This window comes from Gorilla gorilla, chromosome 14, assembly GCF_029281585.2.
Source record: "Gorilla gorilla gorilla isolate KB3781 chromosome 14, NHGRI_mGorGor1-v2.1_pri, whole genome shotgun sequence".
NCBI lineage: Eukaryota > Metazoa > Chordata > Mammalia > Primates > Hominidae > Gorilla > Gorilla gorilla.
The window spans coordinates 59,282,124-59,308,684 of record NC_073238.2 but is presented as its reverse complement, the minus strand read 5'-3'; the positions used below and the strand labels follow the sequence as shown (position 1 = coordinate 59,308,684).

Below are 26,561 nucleotides of genomic sequence, written 5' to 3'. Positions count from 1 at the left end.
TGAAACAGTAAATATATAATACAGAAATATCCCTATTCTCTTTAAATGAGGAAAACAAAGAAAAGTAAGTATCCAAAGATAACAATTTTACTTTAAAAAATGCAAATTTCTCAAAAATATATGTTAAGAATTTACATAAGGAAGGGGAGCTACAAAATACTTTTTCCTTTCATTGGGAAAAAATTATCACAAAATTAAATTAATGCAATGGAGACACTCTTGTACAAAATTTTGTGTTCAGAAAATACTGCTCATTAAAAATGACATTTTTAGTCAAAAGGTAGCTCTGTTCAATTTTGAGTACACAAGAAGCTTTTTCAATTTGCTTAGGAGAAAAATTCATCTATTTATTTATTTATTTATTTAGAGATGGAGTTTCGCTCTTGTTGCCCAGGCTGGAATGCAATGGTGTGATCTTGGCTCACTGCAACCTCCGCCTCCCAGGTTCAAGCAATTCTCCTGCTTCAGCCTCCTGAGTAGCTGGGATTACAGGCACCTGCCACCAGGCCCGACTAATTTTTATATTTTTAATAGAGACAGGATTTCACCATGTTGGTCACGCTGGTCTTGAACTCCTGACCTCAGGTGTTCCAACCACCTCGGCCTCCCAAAGTGCTGGGATTATAGGTGTGAGCCACTGCGCCCAGCTAATCCATCTTTTTAATAGCAATGCTCCTTTAGTTTGCTATGGTTTACACTGATGCTATGGAAAAAATATACTGTACTACTATTATTAGAGGAAGAATAATTTGTACCATCATATAAACAGTATACTCAATTTTCATAAAGCTTACATGAACTGGGAATCAGAATATTTTTCCATTAAAAATTTGTGTCTTGGCCAGGCATGGTGGCTGATGCCTGTAATCCCAGCACTTTGGGAGGCCGAGGCAGGTAGATCACCTGAGGTCTGGAGTTCGAGACCAGCCTGGAACAATATATAGTGAAACCCCATCTCTACTAAAAAATACAAAAATTAGCTGAGCATGGTGGTGCACGCCTGTAGTCCCAGCTACTTGGGACACTGAGGCAGGAGAATCGCTTGAACCCAGGAGGCGGAGGTTGCAGTAAGCTGAGATCACGCCACTCTACTCCAGCCTGGGTGACAGAGCAAGATTCCATCTCTCAAAAAAACAAAAATAAACAACAACAAAAATTTGTGTCTCATCAAAACTAGAATACTAGTGGAACAATTGGGATTAATCTGCAAGAAAATATAACTTATAGAATTGGCATTTATTTAACAATAGTTTAATAGTTTAAATAGAATTTCTCATCTTATAAATTTATCATCTTAAGAGGCAGTGCTTAAAGCATTACAAACTTATAATACTCCCAATTAGGGGGGTTATGATTATAAATTTTCCATTTCCATTTTTGTATTCAGGGATTATTAAATTTTTAAAAAAGGCTATTCATAATTGATATGACCCCCGTAAATTAGCTAAAAAAAAGATATGACCCCATAAATTAGCTACAAACTGTTAAGTACAGCATATAAATGGGTAAAGTAAAGTTGTCCCAAAGCAAAGTTGCAGGACTCAGAAAGCTTTGGTTGAGATCAGAGATTGAGTCTTACAGATTTCACAATGCTAACAGTTAATGGCATATCTTATCCTGATTGCCTCCCCTAGAAATACTAACTATTAAAGTTGGAAAAAGCAAAATAGTTTTTCCTTAGCACATGAGATAACCCAGAGATCTTTCTGACTTAAAAAACAATTAAAAAATTAAATAACAAATAAAAAGCCCTGAGTGCTAAAACAAGCAAACTGATTACAAAACAGGCAAAACTCCATACCCTCTATTTTCAAGTAAATTTGTATTCACTGGCTGCAGTTTAAAGGGAAAAAACAACAAATTTCAAAGTCATGGATTTACAGGAAGGACTTGACACACTGACTCTAGGGCAGGTTAGGTATATTTCACAAGGAGGTCCAGGCTGTGGTAGAGATTTGGTGGTCAGTCCTGACCAGACCTTAGAGGGTACTTGTGAGACACCACAAAAATCAGGGGGAATGGAAGCCTCTTAAAATAATTATTTGAAGAAAAGCCCATAATTCCCCATACTTCCACAGAAGCTAAAGGCACATAGAATATTCTGTTCCACATAAAAAACATTCGTTTTATGTTTCCACATGACCTTAAAAGGACATACAGAACAAGGTAAATTTGTACGTTTTTTAAGATTAAAGTAATCTCTAATCTTAAGAAGCCAAAAACAAAGAAATAAAGATGGACAAAGAGTATTCTTCAACTTTTCTTCATTGCACACGTAAATCCCCCTGAGGTAAGAATAAGAAAACTCAGTAAGTTGGAAAATATTTCTAAATTTAACATATTTTCCTCAAAAATCACATTTGAATATTGATATAGGTTTAATACAATTAAAAATCATAAGGATATTAAGAAGCAACCTCAGCTTTTATGTAATTTCTTTTCTTCTCTTTTTCTTTCTTTTTTGAGACAGAGTCTCTCGATCTTGTCACCTAGGCTACAGTGCAGTGGCACGATCTTGGCTCACTGTAACCTCTACCACCCGGGTTCAAGCAATTCTCCTGCCTCAGACTCCCAAGTAGCTGAGATTACAGGTGCGTGCCACCACACCTGGCTAATTTATATATATATATTTTTAATAGAGATGGGGTTTCACCATGTTGTTCAGGCTGGTCTCAAACTCCCGACCTCAGGTGATCCACCAGCCTCACCCTCCCAAAGTGCTGGGATTACAGGTGTGAGCCACTGGCCTCTTTTTTTTTTTTTCTAAAGAGACGAGGTCTCACTTTGTTGCTCAGACTGGAGTGCAATGGCACAATCACAGCTCACTGCTGCCTTGAATTCCTGGGCTCAAGGGATCCTCCTACCTCAGCCTGCTGAGTAGCTGGGACTATAGGTGTGCTCCACTGCACCTGGTTAGTTTTTTGTAGATATGGGGTCTCACCATCTTAAGCAGGCTGGTCTCAAACTACTGGGCTCAAGTGATCCTCTCATATTGGCCTCCCAAAGTGTTGGGATTACAGGCGTGAGCCACTGCACCCAGCTTTATGTAATTTCTTAATCACCATTCTGAACCCTTGTCAGATTGGGCTATGGATGAATATTGGAATAGTTTTGAACCTTAACTTATAGGGGACCTTTCTAAGCAACAAACATTTCCTAGTTGGGATTTTGTTTAACATACAAACAACCAGCAAGCCTTTCTTCATCTTTAATAAAGCATGCATATTTACTCAAGTATCAAACCACACCTTCCTTTGCCATTTCTCATAAGCTGAATTTTTATTTTAGCATTTTTAATAGCAATGCCCTATTAGGTTATTACGAGGGATTTTTCCAGTAAGCCATATTTTTCATCCCACAAGGCTGACTTTTCAAAAATCACTGTTTACTTATAAAAAATATAAAATTTTTAATCTATTATAAAAGGAAATAGATTTCAGCACAATTATTAAAGACAATAGAGTATTTAGAAAAGTTCACATTGATCAGTATTAAAATATACCTCACTGAAATATACTTACTTATAAAAACATATTGCCTTTGCCGTGTGAAAATCTGGTGTTTAGTTCTCTAGATTTTTTTATTAGGGCTTTTTTCTGAGCTTCATCAAACCGATTAACCTTGAGATCTTTATCACGGTCAAATGGTATTCTCTCTTGAGGCTTATTTTTGTCTTCAGCAGCCTTACTCTTTAACTTTTTATGATGTATGTCCATAAGAGATTCTGATCTTTTTGATTCCTGGAGAGAGCAGGAGAGCAGAAATAAAAACTATAGTTTGTATATAGATTATTGACAGAATATGACCATGAAACGGAATAGATAGTAATGGTGCACATTAAGGAGGGCTATTTACAAACCCCAATAATTTTTTTTTTCCCAAATCCAAGACAGCATTTATAAAGAAAATATGTAATGAAAAGCATTATGGTTATTTAAATACTAAACATCAGAGTACAAACCAAGAACGGGGTGTGAAAGAAAGAGCAATCATATTGTCACTTCATAGATGTGCTGGTCTTTGAAGGCTAAATGGACGGATAGGAAGGAAAGGCACTGTCAGGCTGAAGCAAAAACAAAGGTAAAAGAAAAGTAGTAAGAACACGGATGTGGCAAAATTCAAGGCCTGTGCAGCATATGTTGGCATGTTCCATAAGCTAAGATAATTTTTGTTCCTTTCAGTTTTCTGTCGTTCTCTTTTTCCCTTAATTCCCCCAGTTTTTTTTCTTCTTAGCTAGGGTAGGTGTTCACATTTTCAGATGTATCTAGTAAGACAAAGTCTGAGCAAAAACAATTGATTTAATAAACTAGGGATTGACTACAGACCACTGAGTATTGACTAAGGTAAAGGATAGAACAGTCCTGGATGGAAGGAGCAGGGAGGGAGATGGAAAAGGAGATGCATGTAGTACAGACCAGCAGCCTTCAATCTGGGGTATACGTATCCCTGGGTGCTACAGAGAGTAGAGTCTATGGAGTATGAAGGCATGGGTAATTTTAAGGTTATTTTTCCACGATTCTCTACTTCTTCATGTAGTCTTTCTTACAATTGATTTGGCCTAGACTACCTCTTGTGAAGATGCCATCCCTTTCATTATAGCCCTTTCTCATTTAACAAAGGAGACTATAGAATATTGTTTAGGAAAGCAAAAGTCTTCAGGGTATGAGACAAAAAACCTAAAATACCGGTATGATTTAAACTTCCTTTAATCAAGAAACTGTAAACACAGGAGGGTTCTGTGTCCTTCTGTGTCTGAAACACATTTCTCCTAAGAGTGTAGTGTCCTTTAGAAATGGGTATTTTACCTTTTATTGAAATGTTCTGAATTCAGATATATTGAAGAGTGGGTAATGGAAGAAAAGACAATTTTTGCTTAACAACCATACCTCTTCCAGGCCCTTCCTACTGCCAAAGAATGTACTTGAGGGGGAAGGAGTGAAGAAAGCTCAGTGAAAGCAAAATAACAAGGCACTAGTAAAAAATGCTGAAAGTGACAGTATCTTATTTTATCTAGAAGGTAAAATGGCACCTAGATCAGAATTCAGAGTGTCATATGAATGGTCATTAACACATTTATTTGAATGGAAAAAGTGAATCAGAAAGTAAGTCTGGTCTGGCTGATCTGACAACCAGAAATGACTTTGTTGTAGGGGCAACCCAACCCTACATCTGGTGCCCAACGTGGAGGCTTTTCTCTAGGGTGAAGGTACGCTCGAGCGTGGTCATTGAGGACAAGTCGACGAGAGATCCCGAGTACATCTACAGTCAGCCGTACGGTAAGCTTGTGTGCTCGGAAGAAGCTAGGGTGATAATGGGGCAAACTAAAAGTAAAATTAAAAGTAAATATGCCTCTTATCTCAGCTTTATTAAAATTCTTTTAAAAAGAGGGGGAGTTAAAGTATCTACAAAAAATCTAATCAAGCTATTTCAAATAATAGAACAATTTTGCCCATGGTTTCCAGAACAAGGAACTTTAGATCTAAAAGACTGGAAAAGAATTGGTAAGGAACTAAAACAAGCATGTAGGAAGGGTAATATCATTCCACTTACAGTATGGAATGATTGGGCCATTATTAAAGCAGCTTTAGAACCATTTCAAACAGAAGACGATAGCGTCTCAGTTTCTGACGCCCCTGGAAGCTGTTTAATAGATTGTAATGAAAAGACAAGGAAAAAATCCCAGAAAGAAAGGGAAGGTTTACATTGCGAATGTGTAGCAGAGCCGGTAATGGCTCAGTCAACGCAAAATGTTGACTATCATCAATTACAGGAGGTGATATATCCTGAAACGTTAAAATTAGAAGGAAAAGGTCCAGAATTAGTGGGGCCATCAGAGTCTAAACCACGAGGGCCAAGTCCTCTTCCAGCAGGTCAGGTGCCTGTAAGATTACAACCTCAAACGCAGGTTAAAGAAAATAAGACCCAACCGCCAGTAGCTTATCAATACTGGCCGCCGGCTGAACTTCAGTATCGGCCACCCCCAGAAAGTCAGTATGGATATCCAGGAATGCCCCCAGCACCACAGGGCAGGGTGCTGTACCCTCAGCCGCCCACTAGGAGACTTGATCCTACAGCACCACCTAGTAGACAGGGTAGTGAATTACATGAAATTATTGATAAATCAAGAAAGGAAGGAGATACTGAGGCGTGGCAATTCCCAGTAACGTTAGAACCGATGCCACCTGGAGAAGGAGCCCAAGAGGGAGAGCCTCTCACAGTTGAGGCCAGATACAAGTCTTTTTCGATAAAAATGCTAAAAGATATGAAAGAGGGAGTAAAACAGTATGGACCCAACTCCCCTTATATGAGGACATTATTAGATTCCATTGCTCATGGACATAGACTCATTCCTTATGATTGGGAGATTCTGGCAAAATCGTCTCTCTCACCCTCTCAATTTTTACAATTTAAGACTTGGTGGATTGATGGGGTACAAGAACAGGTCCGAAGAAATAGGGCTGCCAATCCTCCAGTTAACATAGATGCAGATCAACTATTAGGAACAGGTCAAAATTGGAGTACTGTTAGTCAACAAGCATTAATGCAAAATGAGGCCATTGAGCAAGTTAGAGCTATCTGCCTTAGAGCCTGGGAAAAAATCCAAGACCCAGGAAGCGCCTGCCCCTCATTTAATACAGTAAGACAAGGTTCAAAAGAGCCCTACCCTGATTTTGTGGCAAGGCTCCAAGATGTTGCTCAAAAGTCAATTGCCGATGAAAAAGCCCGTAAGGTCATAGTGGAGTTGATGGCATATGAAAACGCCAATCCTGAGTGTCAATCAGCCATTAAGCCATTAAAAGGAAAGGTTCCTGCAGGATCAGATGTAATCTCAGAATATGTAAAAGCCTGTGATGGAATCGGAGGAGCTATGCATAAAGCTATGCTTATGGCTCAAGCAATAACAGGAGTTGTTTTAGGAGGACAAGTTAGAACATTTGGAGGAAAATGTTATAATTGTGGCCAAATTGGTCACTTAAAAAAGAATTGTCCAGTCTTAAATAAACAGAATATAACTATTCAAGCAACTCCAACAGGTAGAGAGCCACCTGACTTATGTCCCAGATGTAAAAAAGGAAAACATTGGGCTAGTCAATGTCGTTCTAAATTTAATAAAAATGGGCAACCATTGTCGGGAAACGAGCAAAGGGGCCAGCCTCAGGCCCCACAACAAACTGGGGCATTCCCAATTCAGCCATTTGTTCCTCAGGGTTTTCAGGGACAACAACCCCCACTGTCCCAAGTGTTTCAGGGAATAAGCCAGTTACCACAATACAACAATTGTCCCCCGCCACAAGCGGCAGTGTAGCAGTAGATTTATGTACTCTACAAGCAGTCTCTCTGCTTCCAGGGGAGCCCCCACAAAAAATCCCCACAGGGGTATATGGCCCCCTGCCTGAGGGGACTGTAGGACTAATCTTGGGAAGATCAAGTCTAAATCTAAAAGGAGTTCAAATTCATACTGGTGTGGTTGATTCAGACTATAAAGGTGAAATTCAATTGGTTATTAGCTCTTCAATTCCTTGGAGTGCCAGTCCAGGAGACAGGATTGCTCAATTATTACTCCTGCCATATATTAAGGGTGGAAATAGTGAAATAAAAAGAATAGGAGGGTTTGAAAGCACCGATCCGACAGAAAAAGCTGCATATTGGGCAAGTCAGGTCTCAGAGAACAGACCTGTGTGTAAGGCCATTATTCAAGGAAAACAGTTTGAAGGGTTGGTAGACACTGGAGCAGATGTCTCTATCATTGCTTTAAATCAGTGGCCAAAAAATTGGCCTAAACAAAAGGCTGTTACAGGACTTGTCGGCATAGGCACAGCCTCAGAAGTGTATCAAAGTACTGAGATTTTACATTGCTTAGGGCCAGATAATCAAGAAAGTACTGTTCAGCCAATGATTACTTCAATTCCTCTTAATCTGTGGGGTCGAGATTTATTACAACAATGGGGTGCGGAAATCACCATGCCCGCTCCATTATATAGCCCCACGAGTCAAAAAATCATGTCCAAGATGGGATATATACCAGGAAGGGGACTAGGAAAAAATGAAGACGGCATTAAAGTTCCAGTTGAGGCTAAAATAAATCAAGAAAGAGAAGGAATAGGGTATCCTTTTTAGGGGCGGCCACTGTAGAGCCTCCTAAACCCATACCATTAACTTGGAAAACAGAAAAACCGGTGTGGGTAAATCAGTGGCCGCTACCAAAACAAAAACTGGAGGCTTTACATTTATTAGCAAATGAACAGTTAGAAAAGGGTCATATTGAGCCTTCATTCTCGCCTTGGAATTCTCCTGTGTTTGTAATTCAGAAGAAATCAGGCAAATGGCGTATGTTAACTGACTTAAGGGCCGTAAATGCCGTAATTCAACCCATGGGTCCTCTCCAACCTGGGTTGCCCTCTCCGGCCATGATCCCAAAAGACTGGCCTTTAATTATAATCGATCTAAAGGATTGCTTTTTTACCATCCCTCTGGCGGAGCAGGATTGCGAAAAATTTGCCTTTACTATACCAGCCATAAATAATAAAGAACCAGCCACCAGGTTTCAGTGGAAAGTACTACCTCAGGGAATGCTTAATAGTCCAACTATTTGTCAGAATTTTGTAGGTCGAGCTCTTCAACCAGTTAGAGACAAGTTTTCAGACTGTTATATTATTCATTATATTGATGATATTTTATGTGCTGCAGAAACGAAAGATAAATTAATTGACTGTTATACATTTCTGCAAGCAGAGGTTGCCAACGCAGGACTGGCAATAGCATCTGATAAGATCCAAACCTCTACTCCTTTTCATTATTTAGGGATGCAGATAGAAAATAGAAAAATTAAGCCACAAAAAATAGAAATAAGAAAAGACACATTAAAAACACTAAATGATTTTCAAAAATTGCTGGGAGATATTAATTGGATTCGGCCAACTCTAGGCATTCCTACTTATGCCATGTCAAATTTGTTCTCTATCTTAAGAGGAGACTCAGACTTAAATAGTAAAAGAATGTTAACCCCAGAGGCAACAAAAGAAATTAAATTAGTGGAAGAAAAAATTCAGTCAGCGCAAATAAATAGAATAGATCCTTTAGCTCCACTCCAACTTTTGATTTTTGCCACTGCACATTCTCCAACAGGCATCATTATTCAAAATACTGATCTTGTGGAGTGGTCATTCCTTCCTCACAGTACAGTTAAGACTTTTACATTGTACTTGGATCAAATGGCTACATTAATCGGTCAGACAAGATTACGAATAATAAAATTATGTGGAAATGACCCAGACAAAATAGTTGTCCCTTTAACCAAGGAACAAGTTAGACAAGCCTTTATCAATTCTGGTGCATGGCAGATTGGTCTTGCTAATTTTGTGGGAATTATTGATAATCATTACCCAAAAACGAAAATCTTCCAGTTCTTAAAATTGACCACTTGGATTCTACCTAAAATTACCAGACGTGAACCTTTAGAAAATGCTCTAACAGTATTTACTGATGGTTCCAGCAATGGAAAAGCGGCTTATACAGGGCCGAAAGAACGAGTAATCAAAACTCCGTATCAATCGGCTCAAAGAGCAGAGTTGGTTGCAGTCATTACAGTGTTACAAGATTTTGACCAACCTATCAATATTATATCAGATTCTGCATATGTAGTACAGGCTACAAGGGATGTTGAGACAGCTCTAATTAAATATAGCATGGATGATCAGTTAAACCAGCTATTCAATTTATTACAACAAACTGTAAGAAACAGAAATTTCCCATTTTATATTACTCATATTCGAGCACACACTAATTTACCAGGGCCTTTGACTAAAGCAAATGAACAAGCTGACTTACTGGTATCATCTGCATTCATAAAAGCAAAAGAACTTCATGCTTTGACTCATGTAAATGCAGCAGGATTAAAAAACAAATTTGATGTCACATGGAAACAGGCAAAAGATATTGTACAACATTGCACCCAGTGTCAAGTCTTACACCTGCCCACTCAAGAGGCAGGAGTTAATCCCAGAGGTCTGCGTCCTAATGCATTATGGCAAATGGATGTCACGCATGCACCTTCATTTGGAAGATTATTATATGTTCATGTAACAGTTGATACTTATTCACATTTCATATGGGCAACTTGCCAAACAGGAGAAAGTACTTCCCATGTTAAAAAACATTTATTGTCTTGTTTTGCTGTAATGGGAGTTCCAGAAAAAATCAAAACTGACAATGGACCAGGATATTGTAGTAAAGCTTTCCAAAAGTTCTTAAGTCAGTGGAAAATTTCACACACAACAGGAATTCCTTATAATTCCCAAGGACAGGCCATAGTTGAAAGAACTAATAGAACACTCAAAACTCAATTAGTTAAACAAAAAGAAGGGGGAGACAGTAAGGAGTGTACCACTCCTCAGATGCAACTTAATCTAGCACTCTATACTTTAAATTTTTTAAACATTTATAGAAATCAGACTACTACTTCTGCAGAACAACATCTTACTGGTAAAAAGAACAGCCCACATGAAGGAAAACTAATTTGGTGGAAAGATAATAAAAATAAGACATGGGAAATAGGGAAGGTGATAACGTGGGGGAGAGGTTTTGCTTGTGTTTCACCAGGAGAAAATCAGCTTCCTGTTTGGATACCCACTAGACATTTGAAGTTCTACAATGAACCCATCGGAGATGCAAAGAAAAGCACCTCCGCGGAGACGGAGACACCGCAATCGAGCACCGTTGACTCACAAGATGAACAAAATGGTAATGTCAGAAGAACAGATGAATTTGCCATCCACCAAGAAGGCAGAGCCGCCGACTTGGGCACAACTAAAGAAGCTGACGCAGTTAGCTACAAAATATCTAGAGAACACAAAGGTGACACAAACCCCAGAGAGTATGCTGCTTGCAGCCTTGATGATTGTATCAACGGTGGTAAGTCTCCCTATGCCTGCAGGAGCAGCTGCAGCTAATTATACCTACTGGGCCTATGTGCCTTTCCCGCCCTTAATTCGGGCAGTCACATGGATGGATAATCCTATAGAAGTATATGTTAATGATAGTGTATGGGTACCTGGCCCCACAGATGATTGCTGCCCTGCCAAACCTGAGGAAGAAGGGATGATGATAAATATTTCCATTGGGTATCGTTATCCTCCTATTTGCCTAGGGAGAGCACCAGGATGTTTAATGCCTACAGTCCAAAATTGGTTGGTAGAAGTACCTACTGTCAGTCCCATCAGTAGATTCACTTATCACATGGTAAGCGGGATGTCACTCAGGCCACGGGTAAATTATTTACAAGACTTTTCTTATCAAAGATCATTAAAATTTAGACCTAAAGGGAAACCTTGCCCCAAGGAAATTCCCAAAGAATCAAAAAATACAGAAGTTTTAGTTTGGGAAGAATGTGTGGCCAATAGTGCGGTGATATTACAAAACAATGAATTCGGAACTATTATAGATTGGGCACCTCGAGGTCAATTCTACCACAATTGCTCAGGACAAACTCAGTCGTGCCCAAGTACACAAGTGAGTCCAGCTGTTGATAGTGACTTAACAGAAAGTTTAGACAAACATAAGTATAAAAAATTACAGTCCTTCTACCCTTGGGAATGGGGAGAAAAAGGAATCTCTACCCCAAGACCAAAAATAATAAGTCCTGTTTCTGGTCCTGAACATCCAGAATTATGGAGGCTTACTGTGGCCTCACACCACATTAGAATTTGGTCTGGAAATCAAACTTTAGAAACAAGAGATCGTAAGCCATTTTATACTATCGACCTAAATTCCAGTCTAACAGTTCCTTTACAAAGTTGTGTAAAGCCCCCTTATATGCTAGTTGTAGGAAATATAGTTATTAAACCAGACTCCCAGACTATAACCTGTGAAAATTGTAGATTGTTTACTTGCATTGATTCAACTTTTAATTGGCAACACCGTATTCTGCTGGTGAGAGCAAGAGAGGGCGTGTGGATCCCTGTGTCCATGGACCGACCTTGGGAGGCCTCGCCATCCGTCCATATTTTGACTGAAGTATTAAAAGGTGTTTTAAATAGATCCAAAAGATTCATTTTTACTTTAATTACAGTGATTATGGGATTAATTGCAGTCACAGCTACGGCTGCTGTAGCAGGAGTTGCATTGCACTCTTCTGTTCAGTCGGTAAACTTTGTTAATGATTGGCAAAAAAATTCTACAAGATTGTGGAATTCGCAATCTAGTATTGATCAAAAATTGGCAAATCAAATTAATGATCTTAGACAAACTGTCATTTGGATGGGAGACAGACTCATGAGCTTAGAACATCGTTTCCAGTTACAGTGTGACTGAAATACGTCAGACTTTTCCATTACACCCCAAATTTATAATGAGTCTGAGCATCACTGGGACATGGTTAGACGCCATCTACAGGGAAGAGAAGATAATCTCACTTTAGACATTTCCAAATTAAAAGAACAAATTTTTGAAGCATCAAAAGCCCATTTAAATCTGGTGCCAGGAACTGAGGCAATTGCAGGAGTTGCTGATGGCCTCGCAAATCTTAACCCTGTCACTTGGGTTAAGACCATCGGAAGTACTACGATTATAAATCTCATATTAATCCTTGTGTGCCTGTTTTGTCTGTTGTTAGTCTACAGGTGTACCCAACAACTCCGAAGAGACAGCGACCATCGAGAACGGGCCATGATGACGATGGCGGTTTTGTCGAAAAGAAAAGGGGGAAATGTGGGGAAAAGCAAGAGAGATCAGATTGTTGCTGTGTCTGTATAGAAAGAAGTAGACATAGGAGACTCCATTTTGTTCTGTACTAAGAAAAATTCCTCTGCCTTGAGATTCTGTTAATCTATAACCTTACCCCCAACCCCCTGCTCTCTGAAACATGTGCTGTGTCAACTCAGAGTTAAATGGATTAAGGGCGGTGCAAGATGTGCTTTGTTAAACAGATGCTTGAAGGCAGCATGCTCCTTAAGAGTCATCACCACTCCCTAATCTCAAGTACCCAGGGACACAAAAACTGCGGAAGGCCGCAGGGACCTCTGCCTAGGAAAGCCAGGTATTGTCCAAGGTTTCTCCCCATGTGATAGTCTGAAATATGGCCTCGTGGGAAGGGAAAGACCTCACCGTCCCCCAGCCCGACACCCGTAAAGGGTCTGTGCTGAGGAGGATTAGTATAAGAGGAAGGCATGCCTCTTGCAGTTGAGACAAGAGGAAGGCATCTGTCTCCTGCCTGTCCCTGGGCAATGGAATGTCTCGGTATAAAACCCGATTGTATGCTCCATCTACTGAGATAGGGAAAAACCGCCTTAGGGCTGGAGGTGGGACCTGCGGGCAGCAATACTGCTTTGTAAAGCATTGAGATGTTTATGTGTATGCATATCTAAAAGCACAGCACTTAATCCTTTACATTGTCTATGATGCAAAGACCTTTGTTCACGTGTTTGTCTGCTGACCCTCTCCCCACTATTGTCTTGTGACCCTGACACAACCCCCTTTTCTTTAAGCACCCACGAATGATCAATAAATACTAAGGGAACTCAGAGGCTGGCGGGATCCTCCATATGCTGAACGCTGGTCCCCCGGGTCCCCTTATTTCTTTCTCTATACTTTGTCTCTGTGTCTTTTTCTTTCCTAAGTCTCTCGTTCCACCTTACGAGAAAGACCCACAGGTGTGTAGGGGCAACCCAACCCTACATTTGTCAATTAGATTATGTGACAGACATGTCTCATAAATTAACTGAACTCAATCTGGAGCCATAAGGTTTTAGCAGAATGTACAAAAGATACATTAGTAAATATGTATTTAAATTGACACTATTCACATTTTCCTATTTCTGCTCAATATACTGGGTTAAGCAAAGTACCTCTTAAGTATTTTATAAATATTGATAAAGTCTTTAGAAACAAACTGATTCAAACAATCAAGTGCTTTCCAATTCTTTATGTTCAACAAAATTGAAGGAGGTAAAAAAAAAAATCATCAAATATTGCTAAGAAAAAATAGGTAATCAAGGCTGGGCGCGGTGGCTCATGCCTGTAATCCCAGCACTTTGGGAGGCCGAGGTGGGTGGATCACCTGAGGTCGGGAGTTTGAGACCAGCCTGACCAACATGGAGAAACCCCGTCTCTACTAAAAATACAAAATTAGCCAGGCATGGTGGCGAATGCCTGTAAACTCAGCTACTCGGAGGCTGAGGCAGGAGAATCGCCTGAACCCGGGAGGTGGAGGTTGCGGTAAGCCAAGATCATGCCATTGCACACCAGCCTGGGCAACAAGAGCAAAACTCTGTCTTAAAAAAAAAAAATAGATAATCAATACATGGAGCATGGAGAAATAAAACTTAAGTTCCAAATTCAGAAAAATCTGCATTGCAATGATGGTCCTGCTGCTTTTAACACTGGTAACAATGGGCAAGTAATTTAAGTCTCATTTCCCCAGCTGTAAAATGGTAGTAGTCATAATAATAATTTCTAAATATTTGAGGGAGGGAGGGAGGAATTAAATGATCTAATGAATACAAAGGATTTAGTACAGTGTTGGCTATATAAGAAACAATAAATAAATGCTAAATGTTAGATATATTGAGCATTTACTATATCCTCACAACATCTCTGTAAATTAAATGTTGTTATTCTCATTATACAGACTTGGAAAGATCTTATTTCCAAGAAAACGTATTAATAAGATCAATGTGGAAAAAAAATCAAAGGAGATCCTAATGACTTGACAGTTAAGAGGCTATTAATAGTACTTTTTGTAAATAGATCAATATGAGGTTTAAGAGAATAACTCAAATTGTTCAAAGAACTGAATGACATCGCTATAACAAAATGGGTTCATTCTCATTTACTTCTTCATAAAAACCTGGTTTCTTAACTCTTAGAAGTATAAAAAAACACAATTGATAGTAAAATCTGTCTTAATTTTTTTTGTTTCTATTTTTATTTCAATAGCTTTAGGGGTACAAGTGGTTTTTGGTTACATGGATGAATTGTACAGTGGTGAAGTCTGAAGTTTCAGTGTACCAGTCAACCAAGTAGTACACATTGTATGAAACCTGTCTTATTCTTGCAATAAGTAACATTCATCCAAAGACCAGGAACTAACTAGAAAAAAAGTCTTTCACTAAAAGAGTATATTAACTTTACATTTTACTTTTTACAGAGTCTTGCTCTGTCACCAGGCTGGAGGGCAATGGCGGGGACTCGGCTCACTGCAAGCCTCCTGAGTTCAAGTGATTCTCCTGCCTCAGCCTCCTGAGTAGCTGGGATTACAGGTGCCCGCCACCACGCTCAGCTAATTTTTGTATTTTTAGTAGAGAGGGGGGTTTCACCATGTTGGCCAGGCTGGTCTTGAACTCCTGACCTCACGATCTGCCCGCCTCGGCCTCCCAAAGTGCTGGGATTACAGGCATAAGCCACCATGCCTGGCCCTTATGATGAAAAATTTTAGATGTCAAATTTAAAAATACACAGTTTTAGGGCCAGGTGCCATGGCTCACACCTGTAATCCCAGCACTTTGGAAGGCCAAGGTGGGCAGATGACCTGAGGTCAGGAGTTCAAGACCAGCCTGGCTAACATAGTGAAACTCCATCTCTACTAAAAATACAAAAATTAGCTAGTATGGTGGCATGTGCCTGTAGTCCCAGCTATTCGGGAGTCTGAGGTAGGAGAATCACTTAAACCCAGGAGGTGGAGACTGCAGTAAGCCGAGATCGCTGGGGCAATGGAGCAGAGTGAGACTCAGTCTCAAAACACACACACACACACACACACAGTTTTGGGATACCAAGCAAAAACACTTGAAGATTGCTGGTCTCCAGCACTGATGGGTTGAAAAGAAATATAGATTGCCTGTCCTATCATAAATTTAGTGAATCAAAACTGCCAACTGTGGGTCTCAGAAACCTTGCTTTTACCACCCAAGTTCTGATAGAGGTGATCCACGGGATGTGGAACCTACTTGTGGATCATTCTTTCTAGTAGTTTGGTATTAATAGGAGATAGGATGCCAATACAAAGGAGTGTAGTAAGGTGAATTTTAGGAGGGAAAACCATATATGTAGCATTATATGTATGTATAAATGTAAAAAAGCTACACTATCAAAACTTGATCTTTTAGCTCCATTTCTCCACATTTCTCCTCCCTTCCCTTGCTTTCACATCTTTCCTTGCTAGTGAGATAATAAGTCCTTAGTGAGGTAGTAATGATGAAGGTTGACAGGCTAACAAGAGTTGGAAGCGGAAGGCCTAAATATATAACAAAGACCTGGAGAAAATAGAGAACAAACTTTCAGCAGATGTGTGGAGATGTGAGAAAGAATGGAGTTGTAGGGATCTTACTACTTTACCTAAAGCCACTACTGAGGAAAATGATTTATAATGATGAGCAAAATTGTATGTAAGGTAACAAAAAGCAAACAAAAATGGAGAAATAAAGATGTCAGGTTTCAATGTACTGATTCCTTATATTAGTAAATTAAACATCAATAGAGACAGAGGAATACATTAAATCACTGGACTATTATTATACAATCAATCCAAACAATTCAAGTGCTCAAATTCATGATGATAAAAGAAATAAACTTTTATATCAGTTGTTTCAGGTGTACTACTGTTGGTCTGATTTAGGATAATTTGCATATTGTGACACACAGGACCAAACTAGTGCTAAAATATAATAAAATAATAAATAACACCTAAAAGCAGTCAATTCACTGAAAATCAAAAACTGAAAGCCAGCTGATGTAAGAGATTAATCTGCTAAATGACTAATTTGCTGACTTACCACATTTAATCATTTAACACAAATGTTTGCATTTTCTAACAATATACAATATTTAGAGCATTTTTTATTTATTAAAAAAAAGTTTTTTAGAGACAGGTCTTGCTCTGTGTAGACCCTGCACTGGAGTGCAGTGGTGTGGTCATAGCTCACTGTAACCTCAAACTCCTAGGCTCAAGTGATCCTCCAACCTCAGCCTCCCAAGTAGCTGGGACCTTGAGTGTGTGCCACCACACCTGGCTAATTTTTCACCTTTTTATTTTGGTAGAGATGGGGTCTTGCTATACTACCCAGGCTGGTCTCTATCTCTTGGCCTCAGAAGATCCTCCTGTCTCAGTCTCCCCCAAAGTGCTGGGATTACATGTGTGAGCCACCATGGTTGGCCAAGAGCAATTCATTTTTGAATAAGATGGGTTTGTAACAGCTTTTGAAAACTAATGTCAAACTTCTACTTGATTGGTTTTTGTCTTCATTAAAGTATTTTAAAGACTGCTCGACTTATCAAAAGCTAAGGTTTCTAGAGTGGCTTAGTCTTAAGACTATATTAATACTTTGAATAGAAAGTATCTGGAATTTCAGCTTTCAGGGTTCAGATTAGAACCCTAATTTTTTGGATGCATTTTAAAGTAAACTGTAAACATCACTACATGTCCCCCTAAATACCTAAGCATGCATTTGAGTTCAATATTTTTTTTATATATATATTTAAGATAAATATACATATGATAAAATGCATAAATATTAAGTGTATATTCAATGACTTTTATAGTTCAAACTCCAATCAAAATCTGGAACCTTTCTATCACTTCAGGCATATGCTGTTTCCTAGTCAAATTCCATACCCCTATTCCGACTATCAGCATTGATTTTTTTCCCACTATAGATGCATTTTGCTTATTGTACAGCTCCATATAAACATAATAAGAAGTATGTACTTGCTTGTGTAAGATTTCTTTCACTCAGTATGACTTTTGAGATTCATCCATGTTGTATTTATTTGTAATGTGTTCCTTTTTATTGGTGAGTAGTTTCATTTATACAACAGTTTGGTTTTCTTTCTCTTACTGATCAACATTTGAGCTGCTTACAGTATTTAACTATTATGAATAAAGCATCTATGAACATTCTTGGATAAGTTTTTTTGAGGCTATTAAGAATAACATGTTCAACTCTTTGTGTGGATATGTTTTCATTTGTCTTAGGTAAATACCCAGGAGGAAAATAGCAGGGTACATGTCTGTTTAGTTTGATAAGAAATGCCAGTATGGAAAAAGGCTTAGCTTATTTATCTTCAGCCATTGGTCTTTTCTTACATAACTTATTATGGCTGTAAATTTTCCCTCTAAATACCGCTTCATATGGCATCCCACACATTGTGATATGTTGTATTTTTGTCATTCAGGTCTACATTTTTCTAACTTCCATTACCATTTTTTCTTTGATGCAAAGTTTAAATTTTGAGTTTTTCTGATTTCCAGTTTTTTTTTTTTTTAATTTTTTTTTGAGACAAGGTCTCGCTCTGCCATCCAGATTGGAGTGCAGTGGCACAGCCATGGCTTGACTCAACCTATCTGTCCGCCTCAGCATCCCAAAGTGCTGGTATTATAGACATGAGCCACTACATCTGGCCATAGTGGGTTTTTAAGTTATTCTGAATCCAAACTTCAATTCTTTGTGGTCAGATAATTTGGGTTGAATGATAGTAATTCCTTCGATTTTGTTGATATTTGACTTCTGAGCTGGTCAGTTTTCATAAATACTTCAAGTGGCTACGTTTTTGGTCAATTTCCCAAAATGTTTTAAGCATGCTTCACTGTGGTACTGGTCAACATATATAAATCAAGCTAACTATATTTTAGAGCTTATGGAATTTTCTTTAATACACTTGGAACAGAAAATAATTTTCCTAAACACCTTTCAGGGACCAATGGGTTCAGTAATTTACATTTATTCTTTGAGCGGGGACATTTATCATTTTTTCTTTTTGTGTAGGCACCATCCAACATTTACCATTTTTTTTAAAGACAGAAGATAACAAAATAATATGCCAAATGAATACTGACTGTTTAGTTTATAAATTTAGATTGGACTACATTCAAAAAACATTTTTTCTCCCATATTTAAATATTTACATCCAACATTCCAAATCTGTTTATAATGTAAACATTTATAAATGGAAGATCTCCACGAGTGAGTAGGGGTCTCGCTTTCTCTCATCAAGTGCTACCTATCTCTAATAATTAGATTTCTGCTAATTTAATACGTAAAATGTGAATTGGAAATATTCATGAAAAACACAGAAGAATTTTATTTAAAAAAATATATATGCAACATAGTGTATTTCAGGATAGATGTATAAAAAGTGCATGGTAAAGAGGCAGACATATAAAAGAAAGAGAAATAAGTAAAAGAGGAAAAAATAAACAGATAACTAAAAGATAGGGGAAAAAAGGCTATATATTTTGTTTCTGGCTTCCTTTTTTTTTTTTTTTTTTGAGACATTAGGCAGGGAGGCCTTCAAGTGATCCTCCCAACTCAGTTGGCTAATTTAAAAAAATTGTTTTTAGAAACAAGGTCTTGCTATGTTGCCCAAGTTGGCCTTGAACTCTTGGCCTCAAGTAATCCTCCTGCCTTAGCCTCCCAAGTAGCTGGGATTATAGGCAAGAGCCATCACACCTGGCTCTATATATCTTATTTTCTTACTTACATTGTATGAAGATACCTGCTCAGCCAGTCTCTTATCTCTTCCTGATAATATATGTTCTTCATCTTTCTTACTGGATGACTTCCTTGCTTCTTGTGTTTCCTGAGGAATGAACACAGATAACACATTACTGAATCATAAAATTAAGATAAAACAAAAAATAAATATTATTTTTACTTAGATTAAGTAACAAGAGACACAACTAAGCCAGGTTTGTGAAATCCCTTCTAATCAGAAATATTAACATACTTGGCCGGGCATAGTGACTCACGCCTGTAATCCTAGCACTTTGGGAGGCCAAGGCGGGTGAATCACCTGAGGTGAGGAGTTCAAGACCAGCCTGGGCAACATGGTGAAACCTCATCTCTACTAAAAATATAAAAGCCAGGCATGGTGGCGGGTGCCTGTAATCCCAGCTACTGGGGAGGCTAAGGCAGGAGAATCGCTTGAATCTGGGAGGCAGAGGTTGCAGTGAGCCGAAATCGTTCCACTGCACCCCAGCCTGGGAGACAGAGTGAGACTCGGTCTCAAAAAAAAAAAAAAAAAATCAAAATATTAACATACTTGATAAGGGATCAGTTACTGCTCTAGTCTGTGATTTTCTTGAAAACAAGGGAAAAAAAACCCACTCCACTCAATCAACCTATTTATTGAACTCAGGATGAGTTTGACTAACAGTGGTGAGATGCAGAAGTGAAAATAAGGCTTAAAAAGATATCCTACATTACTGTTTTCAAAAATAATAAAATCACCCTGGAGGGGGAAAAAAAAAACAAAGAAAAGGAAATAAAAGGTGTACATTTTGAGAAAAAAAAAAAAAGAAAAATTGTGTTTATTCACAGATCCTAGCACTGTGTAGCAAACTGTGGACTGTGTAGCAAACTCCAAAGAATTTACCAAAAAAACTCCTGGAACTACTAAGCAAGTATAGCAAAGTTGCAGGATACAAGATCAATATACAAAATATAGCAGCAAGAGGCTGGGCGTGGTAGCTCACGCCTGCAATCCTAGCACTTTGGGAGGCAGAGGCAGGCAGATTGCCTGAGCTCAGGAGTTCGAGACCACCCTGGGCAACATGGTGAAACCCTGTCTCTACTAAAATACAAAAAATTAGCTGGGCGTGGTGGCGAGTGTCTGTGGTCCCAGCTATTCGGGAGGCTGAGGCACAAGAATTGCTTGAACCTGGAAGGCAAAGGTTGCATTGAACTGAGATGGTGCCACTGCACTCCAGCTTGGGCAACAGAGCAAGCTTCTGTCTCAAAAAAAAAAAATATAAATATATATATGCATATAAATATATATGTATATATATACGTATATATATACATATTTATATGTATATATATACATATTTATATGTATATATATATATATTTATATGTATATATTTATATGTATATATTTATATGTATATATATTTATATATATATATCAGCAAGAAACAACTGGAATTTGAAACAAAACTATCATTTATATTAGCACACACACACGAAGTGCCTAGTCTAACACACTTTAATTCAAAAAAATGTTACAGGAATATTCTAGAGCATATGCTCCCAAACCGGAATGGGGAAGGCCCATATAAAAACTACTGAAAACCACTGGTCTCTAAGCATATTCTTATATTGTTTTTATTTGCTTAGGAGGCCTCATGGACTAAAACAACACTGTACTTAATAAAGTAAGTTAAAAACATAGAAATAGCTCATTTCTACATTTTCCCAGAAATTAGATGTTTTACTTATAAAAAAAGAAAAGTGATGTTATGGTACAATGGAGATAAAAACCTAACCATTTAATATTAAGAGGTAGTAGATATCGTCAAGACTGGAAAGTGAGGACTTAACTGATCTCATTCAATTAATGTATGTAAAACATTTTCATTACTTTCTAAAGAGCAATCTTTTTTTTTTTTTAAGACAGAGTCTCGCTCTGTTACCCAGGCTGGAGTGCAGTGGCACAATCTCGGCTCACTGCAAGCTCTGCCTCCTGGGTTCACGCCATTCTCCTGTCTCAGCCTCCCGAGTAGCTGCGACTACAGGCGCCCGCCACCACGCCTGGCTAATTTTTTGTATTTTTAGTAGAGACAGGGTTTCACCATGTTAGCCAGGATGGTCTTGATCTCCTGACCTTGTGATCCGCCCACATCAGCCTCCCAAAGTGTTAGGATTACAGGCCTGAGCCACCACGCCCAGACAAGAGCAATCTTCTTTTAGGCCATATTGGCTAAATTAATGTGAGAACAGTAGAGGTATGAGAGGTATGCTGGAAAATCAAATATAAGAAGTAGGATGGAATGGAGGGAACCTATCAAGAAGGAAATATGGCTAAGATCTGTTATAAAAATTAGTCATGAACTTTACACGGGATCAAAGACAACAGAAAATGAATAGCTCTGTGATACTATATAGTTTGTGACATAAATATATGTCTGTGGTACTATATTCTGTAATGTAGTATTATATAAAATTTAAGACTTATTAATCCCTTTATGAGTCCACTGCAAATACTAAACAAAACATTTCAGCACAGAAAAGAATGACCAGGTCTAAAGAACTCAGTCATAGGGATTAAAATCTCTTAAGTTCAAACAATATAGCCTGGTTTCCATATGTTCCATTATTCCATGATATTTTCCTCCAAGGAAGACTCCCTACATATCTGGCTGTAAGCTAGACATCTATTCATCTACAATGAGAAACAGGATATAAAAAAGAACAAATAAATATGGACACAAATAAAAAGGCATGTAAGCAAGGGAATTAATTGTCTTTTTGGAGACAATCTTAAAGGCCAAATTATAAAAACTCCAATAAATAATTATTATTTCCAAACCAGCTAAGAAATAATAGGCATTCCAACACCACCCTTTCAAGGTTTTTGTGGCTCTCTTGGATCCACATCCTTTGCTGCCTCTCCTGCCCCTATATGTGTTGGTTCACCTCACCTTCCTATTATAACTCTCAGATTCTCTTTAATCTTAGGACAAAAAAGAAATTATGTATAATGTTGCCCAATATGCAGGCAGAGTGCTCAAGTGTGGAGACTGAAACATGCCCTCCACACTTTAAGGGTACCACTGTTTATTTCACAGGCAATTATCCACTAAAATGGAAAGTCCTTAAGGAGCTCTTGACTCTTTCTATCACCTGCAACCAAATACAATTCCTGACAAAACAGGAAAATTGATCATTACAGATTGAAAACAGAAATCCTGACAATTCTAGGTACTGATGAGTAATACAAACAGAGCTAGTGGAATGAACTAAGTGTGGAACTGCTTTAGTCAGAACTGATGAATTTATAATCATAAGGTGACAATTAGTCAAGCATTTGAGAATTGAATGGGATGTCTTACAGAAATTAAAACCTTTAGAGAGAGGCTGCGCACAGCGGCTCACGCCTGTAATCCCAGCACTTTGGGAGGATTGCTTGAGCCCAGGAGTTTGAGACTAGCCTGGACAACATAGCAAGGCCTTGTCTCTACAAAAATAGAAAATAAAAAAAATTAGTTGTGTGCCTGTAGTCTCAGCTCCTCAGGAGGCTGAGGCAGGAGGATCACCTGAGCCCAAGAGGGTTGATCCTTTGAGACTGCAGTGAGCTGTGATTGCGCCACTGCAGTCCAACCTGGGTGACAGAGAGACCTTGTCTCTTAAAAAACAAACAACCAAACAAAAAAACCAAAAAGAAAAAACCAAAACCCACAGATGGATTAAATTGAAGGAGTAGTACTGGGGATACTGGTTTAATTCCTAATATACAATGAAATATTTTGTAATAAACAGAAAAAGATTCAAGAGGAGCAAATTAAAAATAATGTATTTTATGCATACAGATTTTTGTTTTTTTGTTTTTTTTTGAGATGGAGTCTTGCTCTGTTGCCCAGGCTGGAGTGCAGCGGCGCAATCTTGGCTCACTGCAACCTCCGCCTCCTGGGTTCGAGCGATTCTCCTGCCTCAGCTTTCCGAGTAGCTGGGATTATAGGCACATGCCACCACGCCTGGCTAATTTTTTTATTTTTAGTAGAGACAGGGTTTCACCATGTTGGCCAGGCTGGTCTCGAACTCCTGACTTCAGGTGATCTGCCCTGCCTTGGCCTCGGAAAGTGCTGGGATTACAGGCGTGAGCCACTGCGGCCGGCTGGTATTTTTTGGATAACTTAATGTATTAATGACAGTGGTTCTTGTCTATCTTGACAGTAACATGAAGCTTAGTGCACCTGAGATATGGTCATTTTGAGAGAGATTCTCTAGGCACCATTTAATTTGCTAGGTTAATCTGCAGCTTTGTTTTTTTCTTTTCTAAAATATTTTAAAAGATATATGTTCATAAAGATAGTATGGTGTAAAAAGACCAGGGAATCTGGAGCTAGAAAGGTCTAAAATGAAATTGTTTTTCATCACTTACTAGCTTTGTGACCCTAGAAACGTTGACCTCACAGAGGACAGTTTCTCCATCTATAAAATAAGGTCATTATACCTATGTCTCAGAGTTTTCTTGAGGTTTAAATGAGACTGTTTATTGGGAAATAGTAAGTAAACAGCAAGCAATTGGTGTCACTTTCCTTCCTCATACTCTTCCTCCAGAGGAAAATCTGCATTATCCTTTTGGAATCATAATTTTAAAAAATAGTACCCTTAAATAATTTTGCATTATATCTTTTCAAAATCCAGCCAACATGAACAGAAATACATGAACAAACAAACAAAACCTCTCACCTTAGCTTTCCTTTCCCTATCAGCTGGAGTATCTGTCCAGATTGATCGATCTCCAGATGTGTCATCAGCTCTTCTCTTAAAAGTCCTTGGCCCAAGACCAAAGTCTTTCATTTCTGGAGGAAGTTCAGTCATCCATGACTCTCTTACAATGGGTTTAGATGAATCCTTTAAGAGAAAAAAGATAACACAGCATAGAAAGTACATATCGTGTATAAGATGAGTACATATATATGTACAAGCAACTGTGTCATGCAATTGAAGTTTTAAAGTTACTTAACAAACTCTAATATAAAGGATCGATGTTTTTGTCACATATATTTGTCATATATGTTACAAAGACGTTCATCCAATTTGTTATTTTTCTTTTAGAGTTTCTGGGTTCTAACTCCTAAATTAAAAAAAATGTTATGCATAAAAAAACAAAATATATTAAAAGTTATATAGTTTAGTGTTTATTTCTAAAATTTAGATTTTTAATCTATTTAGTGTATTTCTTAAAGTGTTTTTAAAACTTACATCATCTCCTTTGGTCAGTTTTTCTTTCATTCTCTGGGCCCTTTTTTCAAACTCTGTCGTTACATTATAGTTAGCTGGTCCTTTTGCAGGCATTGGTCCAATAATATCCTCATCTTCACTGCTGTCTGTTTCCTTTTAAAACAAGACATTACCTTTAAACCAAGAGCAGAGCTACAGGTTATAAAAAATAATTCTAAATTACCTGCATTTAACTGAAACTTATTATCCATAAAAAATAAAAAAGTAAACAATTGCTGGCTCATCACTGAACCATGAGGACTTTTTCCTCACCTTCCTCAAGTGCCTAGCACAGAGATGACAAATCCATGGCATGCAGACTCTCTCCCACCTCCCACCTCTCTTCCTGTGTCCATGACAGACCTCACTCTCTTCCTGAAGGACATAGATGTAGACTTAGAGCTCTTTTCAGCATAGTACAATAATTAGACAATTATATACTGTCTTGTGGCTTACTCTAATACACACACACACACAAACATACTCTTAATAACTATGGATTTTGTCATACACCTCATTTGATCCTTGTAACAAAACTGTAAAATGGCACTATTTCTGGTTTCTTTTTTTTTGGAGGAAACTTAGGCTTAGAGTGTAATAAAACTATTATCCAAGAATCAAGCATTCCAAGATCAAGGCCAGTATATTTTTTCCATGTATACAACAGCAGCCTGTCTATTATTTTATCTCAACTGTTAGTGATTTAGCATTAAGTGTTTCTAGCTTATATCTACAATAGTAAGCTTTCTGATGTTACAGACATTATGTTAAACATATTTATAACCCCCAACAGATATAAATATTTGGTGATGCAAAATGTTCAGATGTAAAAGCTATAATGAAATTTTAAAACTATGAGACATGAAAACAAAACAAAACACAAACTCTAAGAGTCATGGTACGAATACAGTATTAGTGGAATAAGCTAATGATCGTCTCACTTCCATCTTAATAAGAGATGGTTTAATAAAGGTAGAATTTCAGCATGTCCTGGTAGGATGATGCCTGCAATTTTTAGAAATAAGTATCACTTATGTTCAGGGGCAAACAAAAGCAGGGATGGAGAAGCAAACAGAAAATTAGGCCAAACACACTAAACTGAAAATCAGAAACAGAATAATATGCCCAATTCCTATCTACGGGTATTAAATTATTTTGGTGTCCTGGATGAGTTATTTCTTTTAATAAAAAAAATGGTGCACATTTTATCCAGAATTACAATAGAAATTAGGTACCTTACCGGTTTACACTTTGGGCTGACTTTGTTGAAGGCCTCATTTGCCATTGTACTAGCCCTGTGACTTCAGGCATGTTATTGAACCTTTCTAAGCCCTGATTTTCCTGTCTTTGGCATGGAAATTAAAACAGCTTCTACCAATAACTACTCTACTGCCAAGAGAAGCCTGCATTTTCTTTATCCTCTTTAAAGCCACACCCTTCTTAGGGAACTGGGGCCTTCTCTAACACCTGGGGAAAAATATTGGTAATTCTAGTTCAGTCACTAAAAAAAAGTAGTAACTATTGTATGGACATGTTTACAAAATATTACAAAGTAGTCACTTTGGTCTTATTCTTCTTGCTCAGCTGACTGGTTTAGGCATGGACATGACACAATTTTTGTGAAATAAACACAAAAGGTCTGTAGGAAACTGGTAGAGATTTTCCTTTCTCTACAAAAGAGGCACAGGGAAAGGACCATTCCTCTTCTGTGTCTGGACACTGCCAGCTGCTTATAAGTCTTAGAACTTTGGCAGGCTTCTTGGTATGATGAAGGCAGTCAGCCTAAGTCTTAGAACTTTGGCAGGCTGCTTGGTATGATGAAGGTAGAATTAACATACTGTT

At 38.1% G+C, this 26,561-nt stretch overlaps 1 protein-coding gene and 1 pseudogene across 1 annotated transcript in view; one reads left to right on the top strand and one right to left on the bottom strand.

Annotated features, from left to right (window-relative positions):
• Nucleotides 1–1,217: 1,217 nt before the first annotated feature.
• Nucleotides 1,218–26,561, bottom strand: part of GPALPP1 (GPALPP motifs containing 1) — a 49,036-nt gene continuing 23,692 nt past the window's right edge. The window contains exons 5-9 of the mRNA XM_004054461.5: nucleotides 24,702–24,833; nucleotides 24,186–24,350; nucleotides 19,471–19,569; nucleotides 3,522–3,740; nucleotides 1,218–2,285 (exon numbers count right to left, since the gene is read on the bottom strand). Coding sequence (XP_004054509.3) covers nucleotides 3,522–3,740; nucleotides 19,471–19,569; nucleotides 24,186–24,350; nucleotides 24,702–24,833 — 615 coding nt within the window. The 3' untranslated portion in view covers nucleotides 1,218–2,285. The remainder of the gene's footprint in view (nucleotides 2,286–3,521; nucleotides 3,741–19,470; nucleotides 19,570–24,185; nucleotides 24,351–24,701; nucleotides 24,834–26,561) is intronic.
• On the top strand, nucleotides 5,155–13,583 carry LOC134756997 (endogenous retrovirus group K member 19 Env polyprotein-like; annotated as a pseudogene).